This window comes from Euprymna scolopes, chromosome 15 (genome assembly GCF_053919585.1).
Source record: "Euprymna scolopes isolate OS-2025 chromosome 15, ASM5391958v1, whole genome shotgun sequence".
Classification (NCBI taxonomy): Eukaryota; Metazoa; Mollusca; class Cephalopoda; order Sepiida; family Sepiolidae; genus Euprymna; species Euprymna scolopes.
In genome coordinates this window covers 107,612,843-107,635,392 of record NC_136496.1, presented here as the reverse complement: position 1 = coordinate 107,635,392, position 22,550 = coordinate 107,612,843, and the positions used below count along the sequence as shown (strand labels likewise).

The 22,550-nt window shown below is 37.0% G+C and overlaps 1 protein-coding gene across 7 annotated transcripts in view; it reads right to left on the bottom strand.

Annotated features, from left to right (window-relative positions):
- LOC145294057 (regulator of G-protein signaling 7-like) overlaps window positions 1-22,550 on the bottom strand; it is a 728,168-nt gene that overhangs the window by 388,331 nt on the left and 317,287 nt on the right. For all 7 annotated transcript variants that reach the window (XM_080141049.1, XM_080141054.1, XM_080141050.1 and 4 more), the window contains exons 3-4: window positions 18,963-19,013; window positions 11,876-11,982 (exon numbers count right to left, since the gene is read on the bottom strand). In XM_080141049.1, coding sequence (XP_079997175.1) covers window positions 11,876-11,982; window positions 18,963-19,013 — 158 coding nt within the window. The remainder of the gene's footprint in view (window positions 1-11,875; window positions 11,983-18,962; window positions 19,014-22,550) is intronic.

The window sequence follows — 22,550 nt, the reverse complement described above, 5'->3', positions numbered from 1 at the left end:
AGCGATTCGACCACACATTGACCAATCAGCAGACAGAGGTCATTGGTTCATCTCTCCCCTAAGGAACTTTTTTTTAGCCCTTTTGGAAACCTTGGTCAATGAACAAAGAGGTACCTGGGAATCAGTAAAAACAGACACTTCTCTCCTCTTGTCTCTATCCACTGGACACGCCAACAATTTTCACTGAAGCTAACTACTGGTCAACCTGGGATTCCGTATTCAAAGAACTTTGTATGCCTTTTTTGCAATCTGGACACAGTTCAACCTTGCATTTTCTGCAGTCAAAATAAACTTTTCTTTATTTTGTTTTAAAACAAGCTTTAGTTGTTTATCCTGTGCTTATGTTCGACGATCAATTATTTTATTAGGAGTGCTTAGGTATATATAGATATAGATATATATATAGGTATATATATACATATATATAGATATAGATATATAGGTATATATATATATATATATATATATATATATATATATATATATAGATATAGATATAGATATAGATATATAGGTATATATATATATATATATATAAAGAGAGAGAGAGAGAGATAGATATATATATATATGCTTTTGAGTGTGAAAAAAAAAATGAACAATAATACGAATAAAATGTAGAATTTAGTTTAATTTTGTTTAATATATTAGGTTGGTGCAAAAATAATGTCTATGTCTATATTAAGCTAAATCCGCCTAAGTATACACATATGAGTTGTCTTCAATAAGTCTCCAGACTATTTTTGTACGTATATAAAAATTCTCGTAGACTCTTGAAAATATCAGTATGTTATTGCTATACATCTTATGAGCTGACTGACAAATGTTTATGATTTCAGGTTCAAATGAACAGCTACAGCAGGAATTGGAATACACCCTACTAAAGCCTGATTGAAGAAGGATAAAAATCTGTTTTAAACTTGGAAAAAAATGCCACAGAAATGTATGGAATGCTTTAGACTGCTTTTGGACTATCTTGCATGAATCGAGCATCAGTTTTTGAGTGGCATAAGAGATTCAAGGAAGGCAGGGAGTCTGTGAGGGATGATGAGAGGTGTGAGAGGAGTAAGGAAGTCAGAACACCATTGATTGATCAAATAAAGAATTTCATGAATAAGAACCGTCGTATGTCTGTAGAGACAATAAGTACACAGTTTGATGTCAGTGTGGGAACTGTACACACACAATTATTTGTGAAGAACTGAAGATGCTGACTGTTTGATCAGGATGCACATCAAGACAGTTCCTCACCCTCTCTATAGCCCAAATCATGCTCCCCATGACTTTTGCTTATTCCCTAAGCTCAAGGAAAACTTTAGAGGCAGTCGGTATGAGACAACTGAGGGGATGAAAGGGGCTGTGACGAGGGTCATTGACACACTCACATAAGAGGACCTCCATGGGGCCTTCCAAAAGTTGTTGGAATGGTATTGCAGCCGGAGGAGGTTACTTTAAAGGGGACGAGAGTTTCATGTATGTACTATCAATAAAAGTGCCCATACAAAAAAAAATCTGGAAACATATTTAAGGCACATTTAAGTTTCATTTATCCAAGCATTATTTATTTCTTTTATTTACATCTATCTTCTATATATATAAAAGCGAAAATGTGTGTTTGTATGTATGTATGTGCGTTTGTATGTATGTGTGTTTGTATGTCTCGCAAAAACTTTCGGGTCACGGATTTTCGCCAGATCAGTATCATTTAAAAGTTCCAACCTTCACCCGACAAATATGGAAAAATTGGCCAAAAACGTTAATTCCTTTACCCTAAAATTAGCAGTTTTTTACAGGGAAGGGTCAGCAAAAACCGTCCTCTCATGACGAGTTCGGTTCTACGCATCCGTAAATGACGTCGGAACCTGATTTAGTTTGAAGATAAAAAAAAAACGACCTAATTTCGTCGACGTCGTCTTAGCTCAGTAGCTTAGATTGCGGCCTCATTATCCAAAGGTTTTGGATTCGAATCGTGGTGTGGGATGTCTTTTTTTTTTTTTTTTCGATTTTTAAAGGTTTTAAAATATTTACTTCGCTTATTCTTAAGCACACGCACCTCTAAACACCCGGGCAACGCCGGGTATCCCCGCTAGTATAAAAATAAAATGTAATTATATATAAGTAGCTCTACTTATTATTGAGCAGTATTGTATAAACACAGTAATTATTCTCCCAATGTTTACCTTGTGGATACAACCATAGCTGGATTACAATACTCACACACACACACACACACACACACATATATATATATATATATATATATATATATATATATATATATATATATATATATATACATATTAGCAGGGATACCCAACGTTTCCTGGGATTGAATGAGGATCAACAAATGTTTCATACTCCCATATGTTTATTGTCGGCAAAATCGGTGAAATCGCCCATTTTTCGATTAAATTGATTGTTTGTCTGCTCCAGTTGGAGAGAAAGCTTCACATGCTTCCCTGCAGTAACTTATAATACATTGTAGTCTACATTTCACTGTAGAGAAGTTACTGTTGATTTTATAAAATTAGTTTTATAAATTAATTAAATTAAAGTTTAAAATGGAAAAGTCAAATATTATGGTTCAATTGTGCTCTAAATGGAAACATTCATTTCCAATGCGCCCCTATCATACCAAAGAAGATACTGTAGATTTCATATGTCAAGCCTTTTGGCATGCGGTAATAAAACTTCTGAAATGCACTTGTGATGTTAGGCTGTGTAAGGTGTTAACTTTGGTCGAAATCGCCTGTTCCTTCTTTCATAGGATTATTTCGATTAGTGATACTTATCAAAGACATTCTGAAACAAAACCTAACTAAGAACACTGCCAGGCTCATAAAGTACATAAAGTACATTTATGTGAAATTTAAAAAAATTGGCCCAGCCATTTAGAAGTCCTGTTCTGGAACAATTACATTGAAGGCATCACCAGGGCTGCTGCAAGGAAGGTGGCGTCTCTCTACTGTGCTAGAAAACTACTAACACCCGAAAGTATCTTGTACCTCTATAAGGCCACCATTCGCCCATGTATGGAGCATTGCTGTCATATTTGGGCTGGAGCATCTGCTACTAGTCTCTCGCTCCTTGACAAGGTTCAAAAGAAAGTCACCAATCTGATAGGCCCTGAACTGGCATCTAAGCTTCAGCCTCTGTTCCATCAACGAAACGTTGCATCCCTCTGCCTGTTCTACAAGTATTTTAATGGTAAATGCTCTGACGAACTGCAAGCACTTGTGCCCCCACGATGTGAACACCCTCGACAAACCCGACAGACTGCTAAATCCCACCCCCACACTATAGAGATCCCTAGATGTAAAAGATCTTTCTACTCCAGTAGTTTCTTCCCCAGAATCGCTAGACTTTTGAATTCCATTCCAGGTCCCTGCATCCCCCAACTGTACTGACGTGTAGAAGTTCAAGTGCAACGTGAACCGACATCTTGCTGCCCAAATCCCTACATAGTACCCCAGTAGTTGTTGCCCCTGATAGTAGCCCCCTACACCAAAGTGGCAATGTGCCTTGTTTGGGGTGAAAATGTAAAAAAAAAAAAAAAAAATGAAAATAATGAGATATGAATTGACTGATTGATAAATCTATAAACCTGAAAGACGAAAGTTACAATTTAAAGGATACCTCTTTTCCTTTGTTGAGATAAATCCTTTATTATATAACTCGATATGAATTTTCTATGGCTCTTGAATAAAGACGAGAAAAATAAGACGTAGAAAGTTTTGAAGTGGATAATTACGTAATTTTACAGAACCACTTTCGTCCGTAGTCAGATGGTTTAGGTTTGTTTTATGGATTTAAAGTATCGTGGGATCGATTTCGGCATTGATAACTCTCACCCGACCCCAAATACGTAGGGAAAAACCGACTTGGAGATGGGAGTGATTTTATAAAATAAAAAAAAATCCGATAATTATTATCCATTTCTATAATATGGAAGTTGTCTATACATAAAACAGGTATTCTTTAAAAAGATATTTTGGCACTAAAGTACGCTCTTGTATTTAAAATCCATTATTTAATTAGTTCGTATATAGAAAGATATAAGCAAATTGATGGAGGGAAGAAAAACGGATAAACTGAATAAAGGAGGGAAAAGGAGACTGAGAATAAGAAAAAGAGAGCAAAATTGGCAGATAGGCGGAGCTAAGAGAGGTTGAGTTGATAGTTAAAAAGGGGGACGTAGTTGGAAAAATACCATTTTGAATGAGTGAGATAGAGAGGGAGAGGGAGAACGGGGAAAGAGAGAGACAAAGCTAACTCAGGTTGAGTTGATATATAATGACATTCTAATTGATAGTTAAAAGAAGGCTGAAGTTGGAAAATAGCATTCCGAATGAGAGAGAGAGGAGGAAAGAGTGAGAGCTGGGGAGTGAGAAAGGGGGAGAAAGTAAGACGAGGAGAGGGAGAGATAGAAACGTACATTCATTCAGACATGAGGAATGTTCATTAAGAGAAGAAAAATCAAAGCGAATCGGATGGAACCTCAAAATTGCTCTTAAACTGAACCAAAAGTGTCTGCCACAATCAATCCTAAATTAGCTGAAATTATGTTCCTATTGAATAAAATTTGTCAAGTGAACAAAGTGAAACCTGCCACCAATTACAGGGTCTTCTGCAGACTCCGTTGGCATCATCCAGTCTGAGAGACGATCATTTATCCAATCACAATTTCGTCTCAAGTTTTCTCGTTTTCAGGATGCTTTTTCTTTTTTCTTTATTCTTTTTTCAAGTTGTTCATCAGTTTTAGGCAAGTACGAAGCAACTCACTTTCCGTATCAACAACCAGATTCCCGCGCATCAAATTAAGGCAGTTGGATCAAACAGTTACATAGTACTAAGCAGTGATATGCTTTTAGAGTTAAATGTGACTTCTTGAGGGAAAAAAGACGGGGAAAAATTGTTATCACACGCGGCAATATAACTGTAATAGCCGGCGAGTCAACCGAACTATAAACGTAAACTGAATGCTTCCATATACACGACACAATATGGAAAATACTGTCCATACGACCCGACACGGTACTAAAAACTTCCGTCGACATGACCCGGCACTATCCTGAACAATTCTGTTAACATGATCTAACATGATCCTGAACACTTTTGTCGAAACAACACGATATGATCCCAAACTCCATCGAAATGATCTGATATAATCCCAAACAACTCCGTCAAAATGACATGACACGATCCCAGAACAATTCTGTCTGAACGACATGGTACCAGACCATCCTCAGCAGACACTCACTGAACGCCTCTAGTATCAGTTTTTTATAGCTCTTAGGCGAACTCATGTTCACCATAGGTAAGCCCGAATAAGACATTGACCCACAATTCTTCAATGCTTCTGCGCATGTGCGTCACATTAAATGCAGATATAGCTTAACAAATGGAAAAGAGGCACAGCAGGAATTTTCCATCCGTTGGAACGATGAAAACCATTTGATTATACTACGGATGATGGATGACACACACTGGAGTGGTGTTTAAAGTTGGTTTGCACAGAGGCAGCATCACTCTCTCGTTTCAAACAGCATGACCCAGCAGCAAGACCAAGGTTGTGACAGCTGGAGGCCAGGTGGAATGCAGGAGCTGTCGGAAGTGTCTCGACATCCTCCCACGTATTGTATGCAGGAGAAAAAGAGGCACAGCCAATATAGTGGAGAGTCATTTTTGTAATAGAAAAGTGATCCAAAAAGGTATAACGAAAGAAAATGATCCAATTGCAAATATCAAATTTGTCCCAAGCAAACATTAGCAGTGTCAATCCAGTCAGAGAAGCTTTGAATTGCAAAGAATTCCAGCTAAAGAATGGTAATATTAAGCCAGTTAGAGTCAGTAGTGGTTCTCCTGTCATGTCAAGATGAAAAGCTTTAGCTGAAAAATTCAAGGATTCAGTATATTTTATACTGTGAGTCTGGTACTTGCTTGGCTATAAATATAATCATCAAAATCCTTCTGATCATAACCAATATATTATACCAAAAGTAAGTGTGACTTAGTCGTGGGTTCAGGAAGCCTAAGCGATTGTAGCAAGAAAAGAGAATAGAAAAATCTGTTAGAAAACTATATGAAAGTTATGTTAAGATGACAGCTGGCCAGACCATGTCTGATAACCCCGAAAAGGAGAGAGAGAGAGAGAGAGAGAGAGAGAGAGAGAGAGAGAGTCGTTCTAAATTAGCTAACCGGGTAGAATTAGATTTTTTACTTAAAGAGAAAAATGAGTGTATTCTCCCGTCAGCCAGTATAACCAAAGGGGTATTATTTGGATATAATCTAAGGGAGATTACTCTGATAATTTTAAAGTCATATTATTATGCATAATGCAGGTGTGACTGGCTAGTTTGATTACGTGAAAAAAAAAAAGAATTTGAAGTTGCTGAGTAGACTTTACTGAAGAAAAATATAAGACCATATCCTGCTAGATAGGGGCGTTTTGAACTTCGTAAGGGTAATCTAGTTAAAGAAAATCTATATGCTTATACTTATAGTGAAAGGATAATAGTTTAGTTAAAATCGTTGTCTTTTTTTATGAATGTAACAGTTAGCTAAAAAAAAACAGGAGAAAATATTTTCAACTCAAAACCATGGGAAAATGAAAGGTATAATGTCCTTAATCCCCTTAAAGGGGGCATGCAGCAAAAAGGTTTGTAGATGAGTGTCTTTTTTCTGCGATTTTGATTGACAATTTAGAGATCATATGGTTCGTTTATTTTTTTTTTTTTTTTACTAATGAGTTATTATTTATAAAGATCAAAAGCAACTCAAGAAAGAAAGCAAATGAGATGGATTGTCAGTTGAATGAAGAATATTATGAGAGGATTGAAAAAATAAATGGAATGGATAAAATCGGATTTTGGTTTACAACAAGTATTTGTTGACATTGGACTTTAATACGATCTTACTGCAGAGAAGCAGTATCATGGTAATGTGTTCCACATATGGAAAGTTATTGGAACGTAATTCTATTCATGTAAATTTTGTTTTCTGCTAGCTATAAGGGAGGTGGGATTTACAGTTGTGGTAGTAATACAAGTTCTTACTGTGAATGTCTTATAGGTAGGAACCAAAAAGTGATACTCAGTCAAACTATTTCATGGAAATAACGATAGAGTAGAGAAAGACTAGTGGTGTCTTTTCCGTGTGAAATGGGTTGTATAAAATAGAGAAAAAACATTTCCTTCTAAAAACTGTGAAGTCGATTTTTTAGTGTGTTAAGGCAGGAAAGAGTGTTTTGTGTAGCACACTTCCCATGATATATTTTTTTTTTTTACATAGGCGTCACCACTTATCCAGACCGAGGGGCCACTCAAGGATAAGGGTAAAAGAGTGTACAGCAGTCAAAAGGGCAATATAGTAATCGATAGTAAAGGAAGTTCGACAAATTTGTTAACTTAAGTGGAACGGCTCATCAGAAACTTGTTTACGTTGGACTTGAAGACAATCATATTATAGACAGCTGGAAAGCAGGAAAACGGAAGACAATTCCACAGACATGCAGTTCTAAGAAAGAAGCTTTGTTCATGGAATCTACGTTTAGGTTTAGCCACAGATAAAGAGTGGAGGGAATTAATGATAGTGTTTTCAACTAGATGAGTGTTTCTTGTGAACGTTTGGCGAGGGGGGACCATAGACTGAAGCTCAATCGAACATTTTCCATGAAAATAATGATAAAGCAGACACAAACTCGCAACATCTCTTCTGTGAGATAGAGGTTGCAGCAAAGAGAAAAAGACATCTCCCACGAGGCCATGAAGTCTATTTTGAACCCTATCAAGGCAGGACCGGTTTTTTCTAGCAGCTCCTGCTCAGATGTGGCAACAGTATTCCATCCTTGGACGTACCTGGCTCTTATATAGATAGAGAATTGCATCAGCAGTGAGATATCTACTGGATCGATAGAAAAATCCGACCATTTTCCAGCGGCCTTGGCAACAGATTTGATGTACATATTCCACTTAAGGTCAGGAGTAAAGGTCAAGCCCAGAAGCTTGTCAAAACTTGAGGACTCCCCAAGACAAGAGCCATGTATTTTAATTGATGCCAGATGGGGATTAGAATGTTGATTATGTAAAGATAGAAGCTTGGTTTTAAATGCATTAAAAGTAACCAGCCATGCCTTTCCCCATTGTACAACGTGATCAAGATCAGAGGAAAGAGAATCGGAGAGAACTTGGTCGTTTACTGTCTTAGATGTGCTACCATAGATGGTAGTGTCATCAGCAAAAATGTCTATGAATGATGTAAGGATGTGATTAGGAAGATCATTAATGTAGATCAGGAAAAGAGTTGGGTCCAGAATGGACCCCTGAGGAACTCCAGCATTAATACTGTGAGCTTCTGAGTTTTGCCTATCAACTACTATTCTTATGAACCTATCAGAGGGAAATGATTTAATAATTGAGAAGACATTTCTAGCTATACCATAGCTGGAGATCTTGTGAAGTAAACCTTTATGCCATACCCTATCAAAGGCCTCCTTTGACATGTCAAGAGCAATTGCCCTAGAAAGATTACCACCGTCGAGAGATTTGCTAATCCTATGCGATATAACTGTAAGGACATCTGCTGTAGATCTAGCAGAACGGAAACCATATTGAGTGTCACTAAGAAGGTTATTTTTGTTGAGATGTTTGATTACTTCTGTATTTAACACAGATTCTAGCAACTTACTCATGACGCACAGGAGACTTATTGGCCTGTACTGAGAGGGGGATGAGCGATCACCTGAATTCTTAAATACAGGACATACTGATGAGATTTTCCAGGGAGATGGGAAACTATTCTCCTTAAGACAACGTTTAAACAGTTTTGTAAGTATGGGCGCTAGTTCAGGTTGAAGTTTTTTTGAGTACTATAATTGGAATACCATCAGGGCCAGTTGCTTTACTGGAATCAAGGTTTTTGATTAGCTTGGCAACATCACGAACATATATTGGTATATCACATAGCGTGTTTTCTGATACAGGAGGAAATATTGGGGGTTGGCGGCCTTGGTTGCAAAGGGTAGAATTAGCTGCAAAATTCTTGGTAAAGAGTTTGGCTTCGTCTGATTCTGACGAGATTACCTCAGGTCCATTGATGATAGTTGGGATAGAGCACATGTTTCTGTTCAAGATTCTGTTTGCTATTTGCCAAAACTGGTTGGAACCAAGCCGCTGCTCAGCTACTTTGGACTTGATGGACTGAGCATACAACTCTCTTGCGTTCTTTATTACTTTCTTACAATGGTTGCTGGCAATCCTGAAAGCGGCTTTTGTTTCCATACATATATTACGTTGGAAACAGTGGAAAAAGTGATTTCTGTGCACAATGGCAGCAACACATTCTAGAGTGAACGATGGCTGTCTGTTAGGTTTTTGCTGGAACTTTTTTGAGGGTATGAAACGGTCTATACCTACAATTAACTATTCCGTCAGGTCTGATACTATAGAGGACACATCCTTTTTAAACCTGGAATGCAGAGGTAGATCCACTTAAAATGTATGGAAACTATCCCAGTCAGCCATAGTGTATCGATATACTGTACGATGGAGAGGTACGCCTGAGGACTTATTACATTTCATTTTTATCTTAATTGATACAACTGAGTGGTCGGAAGATCCAAGAAGAGACAGAATGGAAACTGAACATAGTTCAGGGCAAGTTGTGAGAAAAAGGTCTAGGAGACTCGCATACTGGTCATCATTGTCGGGCACACGGGTGGGTTTGTGAACAATCTGAGTGAGGTCATAAGCAATGGAGAAATCATGACAGAATCTCCCCTCATCATCGGTCTTGTTTGAGTGGGTCAACCATTCCACATTGTGAACATTGAAGTCTCCACATACATGAATGTTAGCTGAAGGATATGCTGATAGAACTTTTCTCAGATATGCTTTTAAAGATAGTAACTCTGCTGTTGTGGGGGCGATAGAGAGTAAATATAAATGCAGTAGTGTGAGCTAGTGCAACCCGGAAGCACATATAGGGTAAGTTAGGATCTTCTCTGGAGATGTACCTACCACATGGAAAGCCATCTTTAATATAGGCACATATTCCATGCCCATGGCGATCTTGTGGGTCAGATTTAGAAGTTAAATTAGAGTATCCTTTAATTACAAACTCATTTAGGGAAATAGTCTGTCCAATGCCAGTTACACTTAAAAATAAAAGGTCTGGTTTAGTCTCCTGTAATTGGGCTTCAACCTCTGGAAGGTTAGAACGTAGACCCCTGATGTTGGAGGAGACATTGTAGTAGTGGTCACAGTACTTCATTTTAAGACATATGGAATTCTTATACAGATAGATGTCAGTGTTAAAATTCATAAAAACTATTTTTCCTTCCTTAACTCTATCACAAACTCTAAGTTAGAGTTGCAATACAAACTGAAAAAAAAAGCTCTGTCTCTCTGTCTTATATAAAAAAAAAAATATGGGCATGGATAATTTTATGTTAGACACAACGAAAACATATGTAACCATTTTAAGGCCAGCAGTTTGGTATCGCTATATTACCTGAAAGTTTTGACTTTTTTTTTTTTCTTAATTAATGTTTTTGGGGGATGGGGAGAAGGGACCTTGAGGAAACTCTACCTTATAATTGTGCGTTTTATCCTAAGGAATTTACTGAATTATCTATACACTAGCAGGGAGACCTGACGTTGCCCGGGATTGAATGACGATCAACATAATCCTATATTGTCATCTTATTGTCAGCGAAATCTCCCATTTTTCAATCAAATTGAACGATTGGCTGCTCTAGTTGAGGACCCACTGCGGTACACCAGGAGGAAGATTCACATGCCTCTACACAGTGACAGTCCACAATACATTGTAGTCTACATTGAATTGTAGAAAATCTTCTGTTGATTTTATAAAATTAGTTTTCTAAATTAATTAAATTAAACTTGAATTAAAGTTTAAAATGAAACATCAAGCATTATGGTTCAATTGTGCTCTAAACAGAAACATTCATTTTGAACGTGCGCCTATCATATCAGTTGCCTACTGTTGATTTTATATGCTGTGCCTTTCTGCTTGTGTGGTAATAAAACTTTTTAAATGCATTAGTGATGTTAGGCTGTGTAAGGTGTAAACTGATCAAAATCACATGTCCCTTCTTTCATTGGATTTTTTTTATTATTATTGATCATCGATACTTATCGAAGATATTATAATACAAAACCTATCTAAGAACACTGCCAGGGACATATACTACATTTGTGTGAAATTTCATAAAAATCGGCCCAGCTGTTTTAGAGACCACAGAGAACTCAAACACACAAAAACACACACAAACGCACACAAACACACAAAGTTCTTTTTATACAGTTGAGATTTGAAAATCGATGGCTGTGTGAGCTTGGTATGTTTCCCTATAGAAAGAAAGGTTAGAAAATCTACATAAAATCTAAAAGTGTATTCATTTGTAAAAATTATCGGGGAAGACAATGGAAGTTTCCAAAATCTCTAAATACGCCCTTAAGAGTCTATGAGGGCATAACCTGTTAAAAGCGTCCAATAAATCCTATTTTTATAAAATTTAAATCATCTATAAAAACTTTTCTATAAAAGACAATGGAAGTGGCCTCAAACCTCTACGCCACCAACAACATGCTGAATATCTACATGCCCTCAGCTCTAAGTGACTCGTGAGAACAGAACTTCCTTAAAACTTTAGATATCGGTATCTTATTTGAATGAAATTTAAACCATATGTATAAGACACACAGATTTCTCCAGCGTTTCAATTTCTTCTGACTATATTAGGTGAAATGTTAGGAACATAGTGAAAAAATGCAGAGTAGTGATTCTCATTTCATTCTGAGCAATGTTTTTCTGCTAGTTTTAAAATAAAGGCGAAATAAACTTTATCACTTACTTGGAAACGGTAATATGTGTTATCATTTTTCACTGTTAACACGTGATCGTCTATTGGGAAAAGATATCCATGGGCTGACATTAGATGAGCCAGGTGTAATGCTTCTGCTGGAAGTAGAAGAAAGGAACACAAAATGAATTGTATGGAAATGAAATAACAAAGATTTCAGATTTACATTTTTTTTTTTTTGTCTCATTTTAAGCTGGAAACGAAAATCTCTCATTCAAATTTTGTCAGAAGATAATTTTTGCTTTGGTTAATATTTGAGTTGTATTAAACCTTTTGTGTTATTATTAGATATCCCAAATTCAGTGCAACCCGCCCATACAATGGTTAATAAAAATAAAATCAAATTAATAAGTACTAGTCGGACCAGTGTCCTGGCGTTGCTTTGGGGAAAATATGAAAATACTAATTTGAATTAAAAAAAAAAAAAGAATAGTCAACAGTATCAAAAAGAAAAAAAAATCGATAAATGTGTTTTTTTTCATGAAGAATCTGGTTGGAGAAGCAGCCTAGAAGTATTATATTTGGAAAAGCAAAGGAAGTAATAGCCCTCCTACTACGATGGGTTTGATAGTACAATAGTTCTTATAAACCTCTCCACTATTCTCATTGAGAAATGAAAACAAAAGTTAGTAACACTGACTCAAAATCTCTCTCAAAACAAACCTTTTCTTTACTGCTTGTTATCATAGCAGACGCTTTGTTTCCTAACATCTTATTTTCTGAAATGAGTTTAGTTCTTGCTCGGTTTGATTTTTAGCACTTAATTTGGCTTTTGACAACATCATTACCCAGTATCATTGCTACGTCTATCATCAGTAAGCTATCAATCGTCCTTACTGTGACTTCCCTTGAGCTTTAATCCGAGTTTAAGTGGACATTGAACAGTAGGACCTTCACAGGGTTATTCCCTACGCCCTTTACTGTGATTAATTCATGTGTGGTTATTCTCACTTCTCTAAGTAGATGATTTTTTTCTTACTATGGATAAGGATACACTTGTAACCCTCAGTATGCTAATTGGTTCCCTCCGGCTTTCTTTGTATCAAGAAACATATCCTCTCGGCAATGAAGGGGTCGTATTCTTTATTTATTCCTTGACATACTGTTGTTTGTGGTTTGCCTAGAGTAACCTGTGTAGGTTCTATCACTAGCCTTGATTGGCATTTTTCAGCTGTGTGATCTGGCTTCCTGCAGTTGAAACACACTATGGGTTCAGTTTTCCGTCCGTGTAATGGTCAGTTAACTGTAAATAGCAGGTTCCTGATAGGCGCTAGCAGATTGTTACTTTTTCCATTAGAGATATAATTTTCTCTGATCTGCAAATGTTTTTATTTTTAATTTTTTTTTTTACGCATGTTCACCCCTTACAAAACATTTGAACGTAAGGGGCTACTATTTGGGGCCATGTCTAGGAAAGATTAACAAGATATTTGTTTATGTTACATTTTAACTTCTTCATATAAATACAGCCAGGGAAGCAGGCAGTAGGAAGGGAATTCCAAAGTCTAGCTGTTCAAGGGAAGAAACTATTAGAATAGAAAACTTTTAATAGTGAAAGGGTGAGATCTTATTGCTATGCGGGCTTGTCGGGGATAAGTACGTCAAGGGGGTACAAGTGAAACAAGTTCATCGGAACACATTCCATTAAAATATTTGTAAAACAGGCACAGTGGTGCAACATTGTGGCGATGGGACAGGGGTTGGAGCTTAGTTGATGTATGGGTTTTGAGCTATTTTTCTTGTAAGTTACTATATATTCTTCAGCCAAAGGGGTTATATCGATCAAGACCTCCATCTTTTGGTTGGTTATCACAGGTTTGGAACTTCTCAACTAACATAAGTTGATTCAATCCGTCACATCTGGGGCTACTATTTGGAACCATGTACAGTCAGGGAAGCAGGTAACAGTGAGGGAATTACAAAGTCTAGCAGTCCAAGGAAAGAAGCTATTAGAGTAGAAGCCTTTCCGACATCTAGGGATTTTTACAGCGAAAAAACATGTATATACATACACACATGTGCATACATATGTATACATATATAGATATATATATACACATGCCCATATATATACACACATCTACACTCGTATAATTTTTTTTTGTATGTATTGATATTTATATTAAAAATCCTTTTTTCTATTATTATTTATTTGATTTCCCATGATAGCAAAAATGTGACACAAGGTTGTTTTTAATGTCAGGGAAAACCAGCTCCCCCCCCCAAAAAAAAGGCAAAGGGAGCACTCTGGTAGGGACCAAAAATAATAATTGTCTCAGTATATAGGGTTTCCCCTCCATTGATCAAGACAAATTAACTTAAGTGTAGCATCCGAACAGATACTACACTTTGAGATATTAAATCTTTTATTCAGGCTAAAAATTAACATGAACAAAAAACTTATGTACAAGGTCAACTCAAAAAGGGGGGGGGAATGGGGTCGTTGGTGATCCTTGTCACTTCAGAACTAAACAAAAGTTTGTCTTAACTAGTATCTTCTACCATAATACCGTATTCACCCTTTCGTACTGGGGGACGTCCTACTTAGAACCCAATTGTTTAAAACATTTTTATTGGAGTGTAAAAACAAAAAAAAGATAACAACAATGGTTCAGTAATTAATTTGTGTCAACAGCGGGGGAAGAAAAAATACAAACGTGATTAGTAGGATCCTCCCAACCCTGTCTAGTTGATAGACTGCCCGTTCCACTTTGGTTTGTAAAGGAACCTGACGTCCTGTGGGACAGTCTCTAAGTGGAGATGCCCTCTAGATTGGATGAAATGGAGAAAAGAAAAATTGGTGGGTGAGGGGAGGTTGTTAGTGATTGATTTCTTTCTCTCCAAGATAGGTGTAATTTAGAGGGATGAAAAGAAAAATTGTAGTTAGGAGGGGATGGGGATCTTGGAGGCTTCCTAGTCAAGGAGGGATGGAGAACTCACTCGTCTAGCTAAGAGGCTAAAGATTTGGTTACACTTGACGGAACTGTGCATTCCACATCTAGGGGGGAAACACATATTCAAATTTGGCTCCTTTTCGTACACAAATACTTGCTACATGTATCCATCTTCTGTCAAATGCAGTGCGATGCAGCCTCTTTCTAGCATATCTGATCTTCACCTGTAGTTGGTGTTTAAAGTAAGTGATAAGATCCTGATAACAAAAGACAACACCCTCCGGCCACCTTTGCAGAATCGTAATGTAGACCATTTGTCTTTCCTGGTCCCACAGTAGCTTCACGTTGTCAACGACATTGGATATGGTAATCGGGTGAGGATGATAGGGATCGATGCGAGCCATCACCTTGCTGACATATGGCCAGTACTGACAGAGTTTGCCGCAATCAAAGAAAACATGATGAATCTTTTCTACGGCCATTGTTCCACAATGAGGACTAGCAGGCGACTCCAAAAACCGGAACTGCATTGTATGCTGTTGAAGGGAAGTGCATTTCAGGCCAATCGCCAGGTCAGAGAGAATTCCAAATTGTTCAGATGATTCGAACCTAGCGCCCAACTCCACGCGGAGCGGATCTCACTCTGCTACCAACCCAAACATGTGCATAGTGGGTCGTCGGCGGGCCCCACCCCACTAGATCCCTGTAGATTTCCCTACGGGTAGTAGTCACAATGTCGCTGGACCGTAGTAGTCATTTTAGTGCAGCTATTCACTCGTTTACAAAGGCAGAACCTCCCTGCAGCCTGTGACGGCTCTTGATAGAGGGGTTGAGAACGAGGTCAGGAAAGGCGGCAGTAACCATAGAGTGAGGAAGGCCAACCTCTCAGCATCTCAATGACATTTCAAGTCCAGCATTCCCAAGCCTCCCTTATATGGACATTGAATACTGACCTGTCTGCTCACACAATGTCTTCCTTTGCTCCAAAGAAACGAGGACAAGAATCAACAAGAGCTTTTAGATGTTGTGCAGGCAAAGGAAGTACGGCGATGGGATAATGGTTGCAGTTTGTGGAACCTACTAGATTGGAAGCTCTTTTGGATCTTGTCTAAGAATATCAGATAAATGGCATTTAGCATTATTGGATGGTTCTATAAAAATGGAATTATTTGTAAATGTACTCTAAGAATTGTAAATTGTAAAATATATTTATATAAATATATATACACACACATATAAACATATGCATACACACACATATGTATACATATATACATATATATATATATATATATATATATATATATATATATATGCACATATATATTAACAATTATGAATTCTTTACATGGGGCTCTTAAGTTCACTATGGAAAGTGAGAAGGACAATTCGCTTCCTTTCTTGGATGTTCTTGTTGAACGCTCAAGGGGGGGGGCTTTCTCACTACAATTTATAGAAAGCCGACATTTACTGGCCTATATGTGAACTGATTGTCTTTTGTACCTAAATCACGTAAGGTCGGCTTAATTAATAGTTTGGTACATAGAGCCTTCATGATTTGTTCGCCTAACAGATTAGATGTTGAACTCGATAAGATCAGGGAAATATTCATCAATAATGGTTATCCTGTTGACCTTATTGATGACTGTATTTTTAAAAAGGTTGCGGATTTTAAATCCCCTAAAATGTTTGGACCCTTGAAATGCCCGGTTTATTTGAAATTACCGTGGATTGGGGAGGGGAGTAATAGAATTTCCAAACAGATTCGAAGAAGTATTTCCGACTGCTTCAATTCGGTGTCCTTGCGTTTGGTACATACTACGAGACCTGCTTTTCCGTCTTTTCGCAAGGATAGTTTGCCTTAGATCCAAAATAGTAATATTGTATATCAGTTTAGATGCCAGTGCGATGCTGCTATGTTGGGCGAACCTTTTGACTCGTGTAAACCAGCATGTTCCATCGAAGATCAGACAAGGGAGGATGGAGTCTGGTTGTCTCCCTCCTTCTGCAACCTTGGACTCTGCTATTGGCCAGCATTTGGTTGACAACCCGTGCCGTGCCGATAGATATAAAATAGATTGGTTCGAGGTGCTACATAGAGCGGACTCCAAAAACCATTTAAAGATTTTGGAGGCCGTCTCTATTGCGGTGTATCAACCTTCTTTGTGCCGGCAAAAAGAAACATCAAACGCATTGTTTCTCTTTGGGGAACGTTTAATTTTTTCTCCCGCTTTTTTTTTTCTCCCTCGTTGTGCCAATATTTTAATCGTTTTTAAACGTTAATAAATTTATTTAAGTGTCCCCGTACGTTTGGCACATTTAATAAGTTCCCCATTAGAACTCTTTATTTTCGACACAATATTATTTAGGTTGCTATCGATTTTCTCCTGACGAAATAATAGCCGAAAGAGCTCTCGAGAAACTTCCGCCTATTACTTTTTTTAAAACACACACACACACACACACACACACACACACACATATATATATATATATATATATATATATATATATATATATAATTTAAAGGAGATTAGAACAATAGTCTAAAGAGCTGGGTGTATTTTAATGTAACAGTGAAATTACTAGTTTAATTAAAATACAAGAAATAGAAAGTGCTCGTTGTAATTTAGATATATAATAAGCTCGATAGTTAAATAAGCAGCTGATGATCCCCGTTTTCTGTTTAAATATTGTAGTTAAGGTTTTCTTTTTATTTCATTCTTATATACTTGAATCCTCTTTTATAATTATAGACTTTTTAGAAGTCGGATTATGCAAATACTAAGTCTATTTCTATTTAACAATTTTAGTTAAGTTATTTTTTCATCCATATATAATTGAATTCTGTTTTGTAATTGTAGACATTTTAGAAGTCGGATTATGCAAGTGCTAAGTCTGCGATAAATTTAGTTTTTTTTTTTTTTTTTTCAGGAATTTAAATTGGATTCTTTATTTTTATTCCTACATTTTTTTACTCAATGCTTCTTTAGACTATATATATATATATATATATATATATATATATATATATATATATTTTTTAATTACATTTTCACCCCAAACAAGGCACATTGCCACTTTGGTGTAGGGGGCTACTACTAGGGGCAGCAACTAATGGGGCACTATGTTGGGATTTGGCCAGCAAGATGTTGGTTCACGTTACACTTGAACTTCTGCATGTCAGTACAGTTAGGGAAGCAGGGACCGGGAATGGAATTCCAGAGTCTAGCGGTTCTGGGGAAGAAACTACTGGAGTAAAAAGATCTTTTACATCTAGGGATCTCTACTGTGTGGGGGTGGGATTTAGCTGCCTGTCCGGTTTGTCGAGGATGTCTACGTCGTGGGGGCACAAGTGTCTGCAGTTCGTCAGAGCATTCACCATTAAAATACTTGTAGAACAGGCAGAGGGATGCAACGTTTCGTCGATGGGACAGAGTCTAAAGCTTAGATGCCAGTTCTGGGCCTATCAGGTTTGCGACTCTCTTTTAAACCTTGTCTAGGAGCGAGAGACTAGCAGCAGATGCACCAGCCCAAATGTGACAACGATACTCCATACTTCTTCAGTCTTCTTTTAGCTCTATCTATTTATTAAATACGTGATAGATAGAGCTAAAAGAAGACTTTTAGAATCAGCACTAATATTGAATACTAATACTATTACGCAAAGAAAAGGCTTCTACCATTTAACCCCTAGCATAGGGAAAATAATAATCAAAGAGCAAGGTATCAGGGCGGATCCTGGCTAGCCGTTTTTCCTTGAATGTTTCAGGAAAATGAGTAGGTTTGCAGAAGAAAAAAAAAAATGTACATATTTATTTTAACGCATTTTTAAAAGTGTATATATAGACATCGAACAACCCAACCTTCCCATACGCACACATGTTTGTCCTTCCCGACATGGGTAGGATTAAAAAACTGTCTTTTTCGCACGATCTATGACTTTTTCTTTTCTTACATTTTTATTTCAATTATCCTGAAGATGTCCTCTGAAATAAGGACGAAACGTTGATTTTTAATAATTTCATTCGGTTTTTCTATTTTTCTTAAAACATATATATATATATATATATAAACCTTCTTCGGACATTTAAAAGCTTTAAATGATTTTACAATGGATACAACATTAGAAATGAATACTGAGAAAAAAGAAGACAGAAAAAGAGAAAAAAAGGTTTGTTTACCTTGGTCATCTACGTCCAAATTCCTCATCATCCAGCTGATAAGGTCTTGCCCTAAAAAAGAACAAAAAAGTCAAAGAAATTGATTTACAGAAAGAAAAATATTCACATAAAATGTTTAAATCATTTAACAAGAAGAAGAAAGAAAGCTGTTTTATAATATCCAAAAAAATAACTTTATAAATAAAGCAAGATGTTGGTTCACGTTACACTTGAACTTCTGCATGTCAGTACAGTTAGGGAAGCAGGGACCTGGAATAGAATTCCAGAGTCTAGCGGTTCTGGGGAAGAAACTACTGGAGTAAAAAGATCTTTTACATCTAGGGATCTCTACTGTGTGGGGGTGGGATTTAGCTGCCTGTCCGGTTTGTCGAGGGTGTCTACGTCGTGGGAGCACAAGTGTCTGCAATTCGTCAGAGCATTCACTATTAAAATACTTGTAGAACAGGCAGAGGGATGCAACGTTTCGTCGATGGGACAGAGGCTGAAGTCATATTTACCTGCCTCCCCACTAGGGCTAGGTGTGATATGAGGTCGAGCTTAATGTAGGTGCAAATATTTTTGGTTGCTCATGATCAGACTGGTGAGCTCTCAAGTAATAACAGTGTGTACGACTCCAAAAAACTATAATGATTTTATTTGGAATTTGAATTACCTCCCTTTAGCAATTAACCACATAACAAGTCCTATAAGAAATAAAGTTACTTCCCTTGAAAGTACTCTCCATAACCAAATCGACCATCTTGGATTCTATTTTTTTTTTTTTTTTTTGCTTTTAATATCTTTTTAATATTGGCCTGACTTGTACAAGTATATTTATATATTTTTGGGGAAAAAAAATCTATCTGACCGGCTTTTCATTTGGGAATATGTGCTTTTAATATACTTTTCGGTTTATTTTCTGGCAAGAAGCGTTTTTGTTTATAAATGAACTAGCAGGTGTGCCCGGCATTGCCCAGGTGTGTGTAAGTGTGTGTTTGAAAAAAAGGCAGGCTCGAACCCATGACCTGAAGGTGGAAAAGAAAGTAAAAGAAAAGCTGAGAGTTCACTGCTGTATCATGACGCAAACGAAACTGTAAAGTGTTCAAATATAGCGATGAAAAAGAAATGAATGAGAATCACGCGGGCACAGAAATGAACGTCTGGCTGTAGGCCAGTCGAGCTGTAGAGTCGAAGAAAATGAAGGGAGGAAGCGCCCACGTGTCTGCGTGTCATGCCTTACCTTGGAACGCTCCTACGGTGTGCGTACGTGCATGGCCGAAACATGAAAGAAATTCCAAAATGGCGCTGTCCTCATCTTGTAGATTGTGCGATCATCACTGGGCCCCACGTGACCGTTCTTTGGCTGCTGATTGGCCGAGGACGAACGCCGGAAGGATAAAGGGAGTGTGTTTGGAACATGGACGCGTCTTTTCTAGGATCGACGTCAGTGTGATCGTATCGGTGAACTGCTGCAGCTTTAAGAGTACTTTAGTGTGTGTGTGATTTTTTGGGACTTGCTCGTCTGCTGACTTTACAGGACTTTCTTTTCTGCTGATTCTACAGGACCTGCCCTTCTGCAGAACTTGGAACAAAACTTCAAGCCTTTTCTTTCTTTTCACATGTAGTCGCTTAAAAAGGTAGAATCCGACTTACTTGTGAAACGGCTTTACGAGCTTTCTGCTTTTTGCTATATTTGTTTCCCCACGATGTTGGGGAAAACCAGCTCCCCTCAAAAAGTAGGAACTCTAGCAGTGTCTTAATGAATAGCAACTGTCTACATTGATAAAAGCTAATTACCTTCAAGACGTTCCGGCCAGGAAAACCGAGGTGGTTGAATTTGCTTCGATCAGTTTTGCTTTATTTGTATGGAGAAGACAAACAAACACCGGAAACACAAGTTTTTTTTTGTTAAAAAAAACTCGATCAAAATAAAGATAGAGATAATGCCCGTTTTCAAATCTTAAATATAATCTAGCGAGTATAAGGAAAATAGTAACCTTGTTGAGAAGGCCGGCAAAAAAAGCCTTTCGCGGACATACACAAACGCGTGCGCCCATTTTGTCTCTTTATCTTTATATAATAGTATGCTTGGCAAGTATTAGTGCACTTGGCATATAGTTGTACACTTTGCATGTAGTAATACACTTGGCATTTAGTAGTACATTTAGCATGTAACACTTGGAATTTAGTAATAGATTTGGCATTTAGTAGTATACTTGGTATTTAGTAATACACTTGGCTTACTAAATATATCATAGTGTGGTGATGAGTCATGTTTTTAATAGTATTATTTCTACTATTACTATTAATAACAATAATCGAGGTAAATGGCTGTTGAGGTAATGTGAGTCACCCACGTTGGCTGTTGAGAGAGGTGGAGAGCACTAGATATCTGGGGAGACTTGTTGTTACTCAGCCTCCAGAAAACACCACAGGTTATTGCCATCGTCAGTGATGGCTTGTGTGAGATCCTTAGTGAGTGAATAATAATAAAATTAATAATAATATCTAAGAGATTTGAAATGGAAAAAAAGAACAAACAAATAAAAAGAACATCACACGGGAAATTAAACTCCAAAAAATCTCATAAACTGACACCTCACCCTTGAAAAACACACACAAATATCTGCTGGCACAGCTGATACTACACAAAATGGTTCTGAAAGGTAAAGGAGGATGTAAAGACTGAGTTCAGTGTAACAATCAAACGTCCAGTTATATATGTGATTAAATGCCTTAAAATATATACAAACCTTTGATTCTCTGCTACATGTAGTGTCCTATGACAGAAAAAAAAATGGCTACCGTGTCTATTATATGCTCGTGGGTCTTGTTAAATGATAAGATTTCTTGTTACCTCGTATGCAAATGAGATGCTACTGGTTTGAATAAAAATATGTTTTTCAGAGGCTGAGTGAATTTAGAGACATAAGCTTTGATAACAGCATATTGAATTTAGAGCAGTAAGCTCTAACAGCAGTATCCTAAATTTGAAGTCGTAAGTTTTGTCAGCAGTATGTTGAGTTTGGAGTAGTAAGATTTAAATGCATTGTGTGGAATTTGGATAAGTGAGCTTTTACAGCAATGTGTTGAATTTGGATAAGTGAGCTTTTACAGCAATGTGTTGAATTTGGATAAGTGAGCTTTTACAGCAATGTGTTGAATTTGGATAAGTGAGCTTTTACAGCAATGTGTTGATATAAAATATATATAGAAATAAGCTTTGACTGCAGTGTAATGAATATGGATTAGTGAGCTTTGACAGCAGTGTGTTTAATTTGAAATAGTAAGTAGTGTGTTTAATTTGGATTAGTGAGCTTTGGCAACAGTTTGTTGAATTTGAAGTAATAAACTTTGACAGGAGTTTTCCAATTTAACCTGGGAAATTGTTAGTTGTAACTAGAATACCTAAGAATCCAATTGTGAAATTGCAGACTATTCAACAAATGATCATTTTACTACTATATATATATATATATATATATATATATATATATATATATATATATATAGATATATAAATTCCCGTTCCCATACACCTTTCAGAATAAAGTTAGAACCCAGAACTAGATAGAATCGAGCAATTACATCGACAACGGACAACGCCAG